The sequence below is a fragment of the Pseudorca crassidens genome, chromosome 14, assembly GCF_039906515.1.
Source record: "Pseudorca crassidens isolate mPseCra1 chromosome 14, mPseCra1.hap1, whole genome shotgun sequence".
NCBI classification, from domain to species: Eukaryota; Metazoa; Chordata; class Mammalia; order Artiodactyla; family Delphinidae; genus Pseudorca; species Pseudorca crassidens.
This window is the reverse complement of record NC_090309.1, coordinates 56837955-56852240: the sequence shown is the minus strand read 5'-3', so window position 1 is coordinate 56852240 and position 14286 is coordinate 56837955. Positions and strand designations below refer to the sequence as shown.

Below are 14286 nucleotides of genomic sequence, written 5' to 3'. Positions count from 1 at the left end.
CACCCTGGATGAGCTGAGCTGGAACAACAGACATCCCCCTCACCTGGAAGAGCTCGGAGCGGGGCTGGTGGATGGTAAGGATCACGATGCGGCCCCTGCGAGCCAGCTCTGCTATGAGGACAACGATCTGATTTGCAGTCACGCAGTCCAGGCCTGTGGTTGGCTCATCAAAAAGCATGACCTCTGCGGCAAAGGAAGGTCAGACATCTGAGTCACTGCCGAGCCTGGGCTCTGTGCTCTAGCCTCAGGAATTTGAACAGTTCCTTGTTGAGCTGTCTTATCCCATCCAAACAGTGTGCAGTGAGCAGTACTTTAGCCTGAGCCCAGGAGAAAGCACCTGACCTGGAAGGGCCCAACTCCCAGCTCCAGAGCACATCCCAGCCTGAATCCTTGAAGGGACAAGGCAGCAACCACGTCAGGCCTCTCGTGTGGCACTATAGACTGTTTGGGCTCCATCCAGGGGACCCTAACAGGGAACGAGGGCTGGCAGGCTGGCACCCAGGTGTTTCTAAAAGGCTGAGAGGAGGCTGGTTAAAAAGGCAAAATCTCACACATGGATAGACCTAGAGGTTATCACAGTAAGAGAAGTAAGTCCAACAGAGAAAGACAAATATGATATCACTTATATGTGGAATCTAAAATATGACATAAATGAACTTATCTACGAAACAGACTCACAGACATAGAGAACAGACTCGTGGTTGTCAAGGGAGAGGGGGAGTAGGGGAGGGTGGATCGGGAATTTGGGATTAGCAGATGCAAACTATTATACATAGGATGGATAAACAACAAGGTCCTACTGTATAGCACAGGGAACTATATTCAGTATCCTGTGATAAACCATAATGGAAGAGAATATGAAAAACAATGTGTATATATGTGTGTGTGTGTGTGTGTGTGTGTGTGTGTGTGTGTATAACTGAATCACTTTGCTGTATAGCAGAAATTAACACAACATTGTAAATCAACTATACTTGAATAAATTTTTTAAAGACATAATGTCACCTCATGTCTAGCACTTTCCAACACCAACTGCATCTTTGCACTGCAGAAAACTCTGACCTGTGAAACAAAGTCCGAGATGGGACAGGCACTTGGATTCTTTAGCGGGTTTAACTGTAGCTTATTTCTACCCAAAAGGTACAGGGTACTTTTTGTACCCTGTTCTTAAGAACATCCCTCTTATTTGTTCTGAAGAGCAGGCAGTCTTGGTCCACCCCAATGTGAGGAAAGTATCCAAATGTATCATGTCCTCTTCCAAGTGTATGTAAGTGGCAAGGTTTCCCCAGACAGTGGGGAGAATGAAGCCAGGCAGGAGAGGCAGGTGACTGGCTACCCCATCTTGATAGCCCCTCCTTCCAATATATATACTTTCTCATGTATCACTTAAAATCCTATTTTAATTCCTGCCGTTTCATAAATACTTCTAGTCACAGCAAAACTCACTGGCTTTCCAGAGTAGACACGGTGGTGCTGCTCTAGTAAGAAGTAAGGAGGGACAGGACATTCATGGAAGACCCTAACTGAACATGAACACAAACGCAGTGCTTCCGAGTCCAACAGCTTTTTTGTACCTGGGTGATGGAATCGCATCAGGAACTACTTAGATTTCCAAAGAAACTAGGTCCCCAGTTTGAGAAACCTCAGTGACTTCAGTTCCCAACCAACCAAGCCCTTTCCAAATGGAGACTGTGAAGAAAGGGCTGAAAATGTCTGCAGACACATGGAAGATGACAGGCAGCAGCCAGTAGCAGTTCTGGGTCCCACTTACTGGGATCCTGGAGGAGCTGGGCTGCAATGGAGACCCGGCGCCTCTCACCATGGGAGATTCCCCCAAAGTTGTAGTTGCCAATCAGTCGATCTGCCACGTGGCTCAGACTCAGCTCTGCCATGACTGCCTCCACCTGTAAGAGACACAACGTCCAGGAAGGCTGGTCACTGCTGGGCTGCGTCCCGATTCATGGGCTGAGGGTGGCAGGGGAAAGTGCTTCCCTTGAGTGCTTGGGCCACTTCCAGACTCACCACATCCTAGGGAAAGCACGCCTATTACAAGAGAATCCAATTTGGTTTAAATCACAATATATGTATCAGATTAAAATAAATAATATTGACATAATTTTTTTTCAGAAGTCCTTACAGCAACAAAAAACTGTTTCAACTTGCTTCAGGGAAAGTCAGCAGTAAACTATGCAGATTTTGATGGACTCCTGTTTTCAGATGCTACAGTCAGTCCAGCCCATAGAGAAACCCCCCCCCCAAGGCATAGTTACAATATAGCTTATTTTTTTAGTCTTTGGTTTTTGAAACTTTATTATAATAAATGTTTTACATGTAAAAAAAAATCAATTTGGTTTGAACTAAACCTGGCTTCCCCTATGTAAACCAAATAAGTCCTGGAGTCCCATGTGGCCCAATCTCACTGTGGTTTTGCATCAAATATAATCCAGCTATCAAAAGTAATTAAAAATAAAGCCAATCTTTATTGGAATCTCTTTAAGGACTTTAAAAGGAACCCAGTTTATAACTTACAGACACACTTTTAAAAATTTCCTTTTCCCTAATTCTCCTCACTCTGCTTATCTTATACCCTTCAGCTCCCTGAAATCCTCTGCTTACTACTCAACTCCCCAAAACCATCATCACTAAAAAAAAAATTCTTTACTGACTCTCTAATCAAGAAGGTTGGCCTTTTCCCTCCCTCTCCCTCTTTCCTTCCTTAGCTTATCTCCCCACCAGAGACCCTTTCAAAAATCTCTATTTCTGGTCCTCCCCTGACTGAGTACCCCTATCTGCATTAGGCCCTGGGGAAAGCAGAGAGAAAGAGACTGGGAATACTTATATATATGATAATGAGTTTTGTTCCCATACATCTCTAATGAGATTGTGTTTCTTTTATAATGAAAAAAAGAGGACTTCCCTGGTGGTGCAGTGGTTAAGAATCCGCCTGCCAATGCAGGGGACAAGGGTTCAAGCCCTGGTCCGGGAAGATCCCACATGCCGCAGAGCAACTAAGCCCGTGCGCTACAACTGCTGAGCCTGTGCTCTAGAGCCCGCAAGCCACAACTACTGAGCCTGCGAGCCACAACTACTGAAGCCCATGCACCTAGAGCCCGTGCTCCACAAGAGAAGCCACCACAATGAGAAGCCCGCGCACCGCAACAAAGAGTAGCCCCCGCTCACCACAACTAGAGAAAGCCCACGTGCAGCAACGAAGACCCAGTGCAGCCAAAAATAATTAATTAATTAATTTTTTAAAAATACCCTATTAAAAAATAACAACAGCAAACTAAACTGGAGTAAAGGAGGGGATGATTTATGGAACAAAGTTCCAGAGGAGACAGGGAGTGCGATCAATAGATGATGCTTTGACCAAAAGAAAGGGATACACCTGAAATAGATACAAAGGAATAAGGAGGAGGTTAGAAATGCATATGTAAACCAGTATGATTGTCTCTTCTTGCCATCAGAGTGGAAGGATTCTGGAACTGAGCTTCACTTGACATGGCAAGGTTTATGTGTTCACCAGTCAGGGTAGATTCCTGAGTGTCCCTTTCATCTTCTCTGCAACGGCAAGAAAGGAGTAAAGCTTGCCCCTCCTGGCTCAGAAGCAATGGACAGGGGAGACATTTACTTCATCTGTTTCAGATGTCTCTGGCTAGAAGCCTCTCCCATGTTTTGCAAACACTGCTGGGAATAGAATTCACAGAGTCTTGGAAGGGACCACTGGGATCATCAATCCTCTCCATGCTATGTGATTTCACATAAACTGATTCATTCCTCACATCAGCTCCAGGAGAGATGCATTATTACTCTCTCTATTATAGAACAGAAAACAGATCCTCAGACAGGTTCATAGATTACCCAAGGTCACACCACTAGCAAATGGCAGAGCTGGGACTGAGAGTAAACTGTGTGGGTTCTCAAGGGGTCCAAGAAGCACAAGGGTGGACAAAGCCTGCCACATCAATCATGGCTTTATGTTCAGGTTCGCAGAGGACAAAAGCAGATCTGCTGCACACTCTGCTCTGTTATCACAGGCACTTCCTTCTCCCTAAACTACTTTGTCGGGATTTTACATCCTGTGGACTGGATTTGCTCAGAAAGTACTCTCAAGCAGGGAGAACTTTATGATAGGAAACTTTGCAGGACACTTCGGGGCTGCCAGTGCCAGGGAGAGGGACCATTCACCGGGGGCAAATTTGCCATCAACCAACTTCAGGTACCTTGAATTTTCTAAATATTTATGCAAATATGTGCATTTTCAGGGGAAAGGTTCGGTGGCTTTCTCGGATTCTCTCCCTGGGGTATGGGATGTAAATGGATCACTCTCTCAAAAGAATCTGCTTATGACTTCATTTCTCCAACTCAAATACCAATGAGATCCTCTCCTACCCATTTTAGACACAAAAATACTAAAACAGGCAGACAGGAAGCCTACATAGGGGCTCACCTGTCACTCACTGTCAGGGCAGCTAAGTCATGTGAAGATGCCTGTGCCCCCCCGTGGGCCAAATTCCGACCTCTGTCTTCTCAGACCACAGTGAGGCCCAGGGAGGCATGATGGAGCCAGAGGACCTGGGTCCATGTCCCAGCTCTGCCAGTCCGAGGTGTGGGATCTTAATATCCTTGGGGGTCAGTTTCTTGATCTGAAAGTTGGAGATAACGCCTCCCTCATAGAGCTGATGCCAGAATGAAATGAGATGTGTGTGAACAAGGCCTGATGGATGTCAGCCACATACGAGAGCCCAGAGAATAAGCTGGTAGAATAGCAAGAACCTCGCAATGCCTTCTGAGCACTCTAAGGTAACCTCCAGGTAGGAACAGGGCTCTGTGGGGCTAATGGTCTTTCTTGAAGGTTCCTCTGGAGTGAAAGCTATGCTCCAGCACGTCCAGGACTCTGAAACAGAAGAATGCCCTTTCCTGACTTGGCATGACAACAAACAAGCCTGCTGGTACTCTGGACGCAGTTCAGACCTGGCTGCACTGGCCAAGCCCTGTCTGAGAGTCCAGCACCAGGGACAAAGAGGAGTAACTCCCTGGTGACAGGCTCAGAGGTGCCTGATAAAAAGGGAGTAACCTACTGCCCCTTCAGCTGAGATGGAGGATTCCCTTGGATCCTCAATGGCATTGAAGGAAGGCTAGCTTTGGAGCCTGAAGTGCAGATGTAATTTGTGTGCCCAGGAGGAACCTTCACTGAGGCCTCAGAGTGGTGAAGCCTCTGAGGCAGATGTCACCAGTGATCTCCGGCACCTCTGAGAGCCAGTTTCCCAGAGAACTGTGCCTGCTTCGCAGGTGTTACGTTGACCTGTCCTTGGTCGTATGTTTCCAGCCCAGACAGAAACGAGGCACTGTTTCCAGGTAAGGCCCCTGTGAGTTTACTCGCAGCCTCTTCCAGATCAGGTCCACTTAAAGAAACAGATTGGAACTTAGAGTTGACAATTCAATAGTTCCTCCTTCACCAATTGAATCCAGTTTGGATGAGGCACATTCAAGACGCCTCAAAGAAAGTTGAGAAAAATCTCAACAGGGCTGCAGGGCAACGCACAGTGAGGAAAATAGCCATATCTGTTCAAACACAGAGCTCTCAGGACAGCGCCACCCAACAGAAACATCACGCAAGCCACATTTAGAATCTAAATATTTCAGTGGCCACATTTTAGAGAGTGGAAAGAAACAGATGAAATGAATTTTAGTGGTATAATTTCTTTAACCCAATACAACCAAAATATTCCCATTTTGACCAATAAGCAATATCTTAAAAATTGTTAATGAGACGTTTCACATTCTGTGGTTCCAGACTAAGTTCCTGAAATCTGGTGTGTATTTTACACTCACAGCACATCTCAAGTAGGTCTAGTCAGTTTCAAGTGCCCCAAAGCCACCTGGGACTGGCGGCTGCCAGCGCAGCCCTTGACTCTTAAAGGGTGGAGAGCGAAGGGGAGGAAGGGGCAAGCGGAGGGACGAGGGGGTGCAAAGCCACAGCGGGGTGATCCCTTGGGTGGCCCTGGGGCAGTACCCACCTTCTTCTGGAAGAAGCCCTGGGAGCCGCCGCGGATGGCCAGCAGCGCCGTGTAGCACAGCGTCTCGCGGACCGTGAGGCTGCTCAGCAGAGTGTCGCTCTGCAGGGGAGGGATGTGTCAGCAGCCCCCTCGCCGGCTGCGGGGCCAGCGGGCAGCCGGGCAGGGGCCGGGGACGCGCGCACCTGCAGGACGTAGGAGAAGCAGTCCTGGAACTGCTCCCTGCGCAGCGCCCGGCCGTTCACGAACACGTCTCCGAGCAGGGTCCCCGTGTGCCGCAGCCTCCCGGACATGGCGTCCAGCAAGGTGGTTTTCCCCGAGCCTGGGAGGAGACAAGAGAAGGTCCTGGAGGAGGCCCTGCACGAGGCCTCGCGGGAACTTCCCGAGACCCTCGGTGAACCCGCGGTCCAGCCCTGACTTGTTCTCTCTTTGGCCTCATGGGACAAGCTCATGACTGGAATGAGTCCTTCCAGCTTGTCTCTTCAATGAGAGGGGACAAGCTGTTTCTCTCCTCCACGTCAGGACTGGAGGAGCTTTGTCCTCCTGTTTGTTTGTTTTTAAAGCTGCTTGAGGCTGAAAAAGAAAATACAGGATCAGAATAAAAGGAAAACCAGGGTTCTTGGAAACGTTTGGATCCTAGGACATCTGAATTTGTTTCTGTGACCCCCTGGGATCCTCTGGTGGTTCCTGAATGTAGGCGACACCGCCCAGAGCCTCGCTGACTTAATCAAGTGTGGTCTGAGGCCGAACAGCCTCAGCTCCACCTGAGAGCTTTTGCTAGAAATGCAGAATCTCAGGCCCCAACTCCTAACCCGGATTCTGCTTTTTACAAGATCCCTGGGTAGTTCTCATGCATGTTAGAGTTTGAGAAGCACTAGCTTAGCGAGTCCTTTGGTTAAAACCAAGTTGGCCTCAGCCTACACTGAGAGCCTTGGGCATAATAACCCAGCTGGCTGTCGCTAAGGACTTGCCCACAGAGGAGGTGGGATGAACTAACTACCCTGTGCTGAGGTGACTGGAGGGTGAGGTTTCTCCTGGTTTGCTTTTTCTAGGGTTACAGTGATCCTTCAGGGTAGGACACCAGCTGGCCCTTCCCATACACAAGCTTGCATGGGCCCAGAGAGTTAATGGAGACAGGCAGAGGAGTCACCAGGCCTTTCCTGACCAAGGCTTTTAAGCAGTTAGAATGAGTAACAGGAAACAGGCAGGAGGTTCTGGGCTGTCTGAGAAGATGGCAATAGAATTCTACTGAGGATGTGATGACTTGCGCAAAACCAAAGAAAAGACCTTTTGTTCAAATATTTTAAAGAAACCGCTGGTTGCTCTGAGGGGTGCAAAGATGTATAAGCCAAGCTCCTGGAGCAGTGGTTTTCTTATCTAACCCACGACTGACACAGCTCAGAGTCAGCCCCACTATGTTCAGGTAGAGGTCAGCGTGGGGAAGGGGGCAGAGTTTTTGTAAAGAAACAAAATGTGACTTCACTGGGGTTGTCTTTCAAAATGTGCTCTGCAGTGTCCCAGTCACGATATTAAGCCTTGTCTGTGGTTCTTCTAACTTCTAACGTAGCCTCCCTAGCCTCACATTTCTGGGATCCAATCTCAACTCTGACAGACCTTCCAAAGAGCCTGTCACCTGGATTCCAGTTCCACCACTATCTCAAAACTAGCCTCCTTCTTTGTTGCCAAATCCAGTAGATGCTTCTCTGTATGTTGTCTGACTTCCCAGCAGCAGCTGGTACTGTTGCTTGCCCTTCTCTGTCAATCTCTCTCCCTTGGCCTTGAGGCCACCTCATCCTCTTGGTTCAATCCTGCTGGTCTGGCTGCTCCTTCTCAGCCTCTTGTGGGTGACCCTCAGGGTTCCTCTCATGTCACACATCCTCACTGTGCAACAGTGAGCACCAACTTGCTAGACAGCATGTGAGGGAGCCACTTTGGAAGTAGCTTCTCCAGTCCCATTCAAGCCTTCAGATGACTGCAGCCCCAGCTGACATCTGACTACCACCTCATGAGGGACCCCACACAGAAGCATCCAACCAAGGCACTTCCAAATTTCTGACTTGTAGAAACTCTGAGAGATAATTAATGATTTTTATGAAGTCACTTAGTTTGGGGATCCTTTTTTAAACATAGAAAAAGGTAACTAATATTATCCTTTTTTGAACATGTGTCAAATACCTATTAACTCATTAATGAGGGTACCAGCAGGATGACCAAAAAGGATTCATATCCTCATTCAAAAAAGGATATAAGGGACTTCCCTAGTGGCGCAGTGGTTAAGAATCCACCTGCCAATGCAGGGGACATGGGTTCAATCCCTGATCCAGGAAGATCCCACATGCCGCGGAGCAACTAAGCCCGTGTGCCACAACAACTGAGCCCACACACTGCAACTACTGAAGCCCACACGCTCTAGGGCCTGCATGCCGCAACTACTGAGCCTGCATGCCTAGAGCCTGTGCTCCACAACAAGAGAAGCCACTGCAATGAGTAGCCCGCTCACCACAGCAAAGAGTAGCCCCCGCTTGCCGCAAGTAGAGAAAGCCCATGTGCAGCAACAAAGATCCAATGCAGCCAGAAAAAAAAAAGGATATAAGGAACTAGTATGTACAAGTAGTGGAGAAAAGAAGATTGGAATAAGTGGCAAAGTTAGATGCAAAAATGGTTAATGCCCTAGGATGTGACACCAAAGGGACGGGTAACAAAAGACAAAGTAGAGAAACTGGACTTCATGAAAATTTTAAACTTATGTTTTTCAACCAAAGACACTATCCACAGTATAAAAAGGCAGCCCACAGAATGAGAGGAAAATATTTGCAAACCTTATATCTGATAAAGGATTAATATCCAGAATATATAGAGAGAACTCCTAAAACTCAACAATGACAACAACAACAGAAAACAAACAAGCCAGTTCAAGATTGGTTAAAGGACTTGAATAGACATTTCTCCAAAGAAGATACACAGATGGCCAATGAGCACATGAAAAAATGTTCAACATTACTAATCATTAGGGAAATATAAATGAAAACTACAATGAGATACTACCTCATACCCAACAGCTACAATTAAAAAAATAGAAAATAACAAGTGTTGGTTAGGATGCGGAAAAACTGGAACCTTTGTGCACTATTGCTGGGAATATAAAATAGTATAGCCACTGTGGAAAAGAGTATAGAGGTTCTAAATAAATTAAAAATAGAATTACCATATGATCCAGCAATTCCACGTCTGGATATATACTCCAAAGAACTGAAAACAAGGTCTTGAAGATATTTGTACACCCTTGTTCATAGCAGCATTATTCACAATAACTAAAATGTGGAAGCAGTGAAAGTGTCCATTAATGGATGAATGGATAAGCAAACTATGTCTCTACATACAATGGAATATTACTCAGCCTTAAAAATGAAGGAAATTTTGCAATATGCTGCAACATGGGTGAACAATGAAGACATTATAAGTGAAATAAGCCAGTTAAAAAAGATAAATACTGTATGATTCCATGTATATGAGGTACTTTGAGTAGTCAAAATCATAAAAGCACAAAGTGTAATGGTGGTTGCCAGGGGCCGAGAAAATGACAGAAGGGCAGTAATTATTTAATAAGAATAGTTTCAGGACTTCCTTGGCAGCACAGTGGTTAAGAATCTGCCTACCAGTGCAGGGGACACGGGTTGGATCCCTGGCCCGGGAAGATCCCACATGCCGCAGGCCAACTGAGCCCGTGCACCACAACTACTGAGCCTGCGCTCTAGAGCCCACAAGCCACAACTACTGAGCCCATACACCACAACTACTGAAGCCCGTGCACTCTAGGGCCCACATGCTGCAACTACTGAAGCCCACGCGCCTACAGCCCGTGCTCCACAACAAGAGAAGCCACTGCAATGAGAAGCCCACGTGCCGCAACAAAGAGTAGCCCCCGCTCACCACAACTAGAGAAAGCCCACGCGCAGCAACAAATATCCAAGGCAGCCAAAAAAAGAATGCTTTTAGTTTTACAAGATGAAAGGCTGTGGGGATGGATGGTGGTGATGGTTGCACAACTGTGTGAATGTATTTAATACCACTGAACTGTACAGTTTAAAATGGTTAAGAAGGTACACAAAAATATACTCAAAATAGCCTAAAGCCTTAAATACAAGACAAGACACCATAAAACTCCTAGAAGAGAACACAGGTAAAACGTTCTCTGACATAAATCGAAGCAATGTTTTCTTAGGCCAGTCTCCCAAGGCAAAAGAAGTAAAAGCAGAAGTAAACAAATGGAACCTAATCAAACTTACAAGCTTTTGCACAGCAAAGGAAACCATCAACAAAACAAAAAGACAACCTACAGACTGGGAGAGAATATTTGCAAACGATTCAACCAACAAGAGCTTAATTTCCAATATATACAAACAGCTCATACAGCTCAATATCAAAAAAACAAACAACAATCAAAAAATGGGCAGAAGACCTAAACAGATATTTCTCCAAAGAAGACATACAGATGGCCAACAGGTACATGAAAAGATGCTCAACACGGCTAATTTTTAGAGAAATGCAAATCAGAACTACAATGAGGTATCGCCTCACGCCAGTCAGAATGGCCATCATCAAAAAGCCTACAAATAACAAATGCTGCAGAGGGTGTGGAGAAAGGAAACCCTCCGACACTGTTGATGGGAATGTAAATTGGTGTAACCACTATGGAAAACAGTATGGCGGTTCCTTAAAAAAACTAAAAATAGACAACCTAAGTGTCCATCAACAGATGAATGGATAAAGATGTGAGATAGATATATATATAAAATATAAATATAAAAATACTCATACACACACACACACACACACACACACACACGACATAATGGAATATTACTCAGCCATAAAAAAGAGTGAAATAATGCCATTTGCAGCAACATGGACAGACCTCGAGACTATCATACTAAGTAGGACAGAGAAAGACAAAAATCATATGATATCACATATGTGGAATCTAAAAGATGACACAAATGGACTTATTTACAAAACAGAAACAGACTCACAGACATAGAAACAAACTTATGGTTTCCAAAGGGGAAAGGGGAAAGGGGAAAGGGGAATGGGGAAAGGGGAAAGGGGAAAGGGGGAGGGATAAATTAGGAGCTTGGGATTAACAGATACACACCACTATATATAAAATAAACAACAAGGGGACTTCCCTGGCAGTCCAGTGGTTAAGACTCCACGCTTCCACTGCAGGGGGTACAGGGTCGAACCCTGATCGGCTAACTAAGACTCTGCATGCCTCATGGCGTGGCCAAAAAAAATAATAAAGTAGATAAAATAAACAACAAGGACCTACTGTATAGCACAGGGAACTATATTCAATATCTTATAATAACCTATAATGAAAAAGAATCTGAAAAAGAACATATATATAACTGAATCACTTTGCTGTACACTTGAAACACGTTATAAATAAACTATACTTCAATAAAAAATAAATTAAATAGTTAAGATGGCAAATTTTACATTATGTATATTTTACCTCAATTAAAAAAAAAAGGAAAAAAGGGTTAACGCCCTACAGGGCCATAAAACTGACCTTTGGGTTTATCCTCTCTAAATGGACAGAAATCACCTGTAACTAAATAGTCTTCTGCAAGGGAGCATGCAGCCTAGAGTCTAGGTCCTAAATGATCAAAAATAATGAGTCAAATAAAATTACCTTCCCCTGGAGTGTTGGTTGACTGTAGGCAGGCTTACATTATGCAGACCATTCTCTAGTGAGACTTTGAACACCTAAGTCATCTTTTGCCTCACTAGTAAAGATTTGATAAACAATACTGCTTTAGATGAGACATCAATGAAATCATGTTATTTTCTGAAAAACTAAGAGTAATTCATAGAATTAATTCATTTGCTTAATCATTTATTCAGCAAATACTTATTAAGCACCAACGATGTGGCCAGCCCTCTCCTAACTGTTGAGGATACAGCAGGAAAAAAAAAAAAAAGACCAAGCTCCCACCCTCAGGGAACTTGCAGTCTACCTTGAATTCATGTTCAGTATAAAAGGATGGACAGTCATAAAAGCATGATAAGGTATCATCAGACACCAGCCCATGAGGCCCTAGAACAGGGGGCTCCACCCACTGTTCTGCTGAGATGTGCATGAAGATGTACATTGGCCTGTGAGACACACTTCTGAAAAGTGGGTTCAATTCCTTGTTGTGCTGCATGCCACCCTTTTTTATCCTACACAAGGAAGGAAACAAGTGACACATTATTATAGGAATAACTCAGCTTTTCTTTTTAAAGAAGTATAATTATCAAAAGGAAAATTAGGATGACCCTGGATGTTATGGTACATGCATACAATTAGAAATGGTTAAAAATTGTAAAAAGAAAATAAAAGGAGGGACTTCCCTGGCGGTCCAGTGGTTAGGACTGCCAAGGGCCCAGGTTCAATCCCTGATCAAGGAACTAAGATCCCGCAAGCCGCGTGGCGTAGCCAAAATAGGAAAAAAAAAAAAAAAAAAAAGGAAATCTCAGGGAAGTGTAACCATTCTCGCCAGTGAATTCCTTTTCATTTCATCTTAACAACACTACTGTTACCATCCAGCTGTCCCCCCACTGCAGCAGGGGAGTGGCTGTGGATTTAACTCCCCAGGTCGAAAGAGGCTAACCATGCTTACCTTTTATCACAGACTTATATTGCACACCTCTATTAAAGAGCAATGCAAGTGAAGACTGGCAGGAAGTGTCAACAATTTGCAAGCAAGAACTCCATCAAGAGGCTCCTGGGAAGCCAATTTGTCCGAATCTTTCAACCTTAAAACGTGCAGGATAGCCTAGTGTAGTGGACCCTGTGATGTGCCACACAGATTCATTCCCTCTTCAGGGCCAATGCACCCATCCCCCCATAGCTGTGCATCCTCAGCTGTGACCTTCACAGGGCATTGCCCCAGCCTCAAGGGGCTGCCTCCCCGGAGGCTCCACCCTCCCCAACAATGACTTGCTGATGCAGGGAAACAGGAGGGGAAGAATGAGGTGGGGAACGGGCACATAGATAGCCTCAGTGGAATCTGTGATATTTAACTCCTTTAAAAAAACAAAAAAAGGATCTTAAGTAAATACAGTATAATGTTAAGATTTGATAAAGCAGAGGTTAAGACACGAGCATTCTTTATTTACTCTCTATCTTGCCTGTGTGTTTGAAACACATCATACTTTTTAAAAGACCAATGAATATGGGGGATAAATGGGCATCTTTGTGCTTATTTAATTCCTTTTCCCATCTCCAGGCAGGAAAATTGTGTTTACTGAGCACCCCTATATGCCAGGCACTGTGTTAGGTGCTTTCCAAACTGAAATATGAATTAACTTACATGTTCGGCAGGACTTCGTTTTTTTCAAGGATCTTCCTAAAGATTACACGTTAGCACCAGGTTCTATTCACAGTCACACAGGTCATCAGCTTTCATTCTAATATCAGACCTGTGGCCTCCTTGGTACAACGTGAAACTGTTTCCTCAATGTGGTGTTCAAATCAAGCCACAGACTCTTTCGAGTCCTCGTGGAGGATTTAGGGGACCCCCCAGCTTACCTGAGCTCCCCAAGATGCACATGATCTGCCCACTCTCGACGTACAAGGAGACATCCTTGAGGATCTGCCTGGTCCACTTCTGTCGACGAGACGCGATGTCCCACCAGGGCCCCACGCGCTGGCTTTAAGGGAAACCCCGTGAGGGAAAGGCAGCATGGGGTTCTGGAAGGGTCCAGCCCCTTGTCCCCCAGCACCGATCCCAGCTCTGCCCAGCCCAAGTTGTCTCTGGACAGGCTCCTAAGTGTGTTTTAGCCTCAGTGTCCTCCTCTGTAGACCCTGGCAGGTAGTGACAGAAGATCATCTCTATAAAGCACCTGTCTAGCAGCTGCTCTGAACACCAGCTCTCTCTGGCTGGCTGGCAGATGGCAAACAGGACACTGTTAATTCCTTCGGTTGACGCTGCGTTCCTTCACCCGGTTTCATTACACCTCATGCTCCCAGCACCCCCGTTCCCCAAGCGCTCGCCATCCAAGTAGGGAAGGCCATCAACAAGGGAGACACGGGGGGAAGGGGCATAAAGCAGGGGAGGGGGGCAGAGCACAGCTGCTGCATCTGTCGTTTGTCATAGCTTCCAGTCCTGCTGTGGACAGAGGGGCTGTTCACCATGGCCCCTCACTTCCCTCTGGCAGCCCTTCCCCTCTCCTCTCTCTACCTCCACCCACTAGAGAAGGAGCCCAAGCCTCCATGCATGCC

General features: G+C 45.7%; 1 protein-coding gene across 1 annotated transcript in view; it reads right to left on the bottom strand.

Annotated features, from left to right (window-relative positions):
• ABCG5 (ATP binding cassette subfamily G member 5) overlaps positions 1–14286 on the bottom strand; it is a 38791-nt gene that overhangs the window by 20418 nt on the left and 4087 nt on the right. The window contains exons 3-7 of the mRNA XM_067703111.1: positions 13594–13715; positions 6203–6339; positions 6021–6119; positions 1772–1904; positions 44–183 (exon numbers count right to left, since the gene is read on the bottom strand). Coding sequence (XP_067559212.1) covers positions 44–183; positions 1772–1904; positions 6021–6119; positions 6203–6339; positions 13594–13715 — 631 coding nt within the window. The remainder of the gene's footprint in view (positions 1–43; positions 184–1771; positions 1905–6020; positions 6120–6202; positions 6340–13593; positions 13716–14286) is intronic.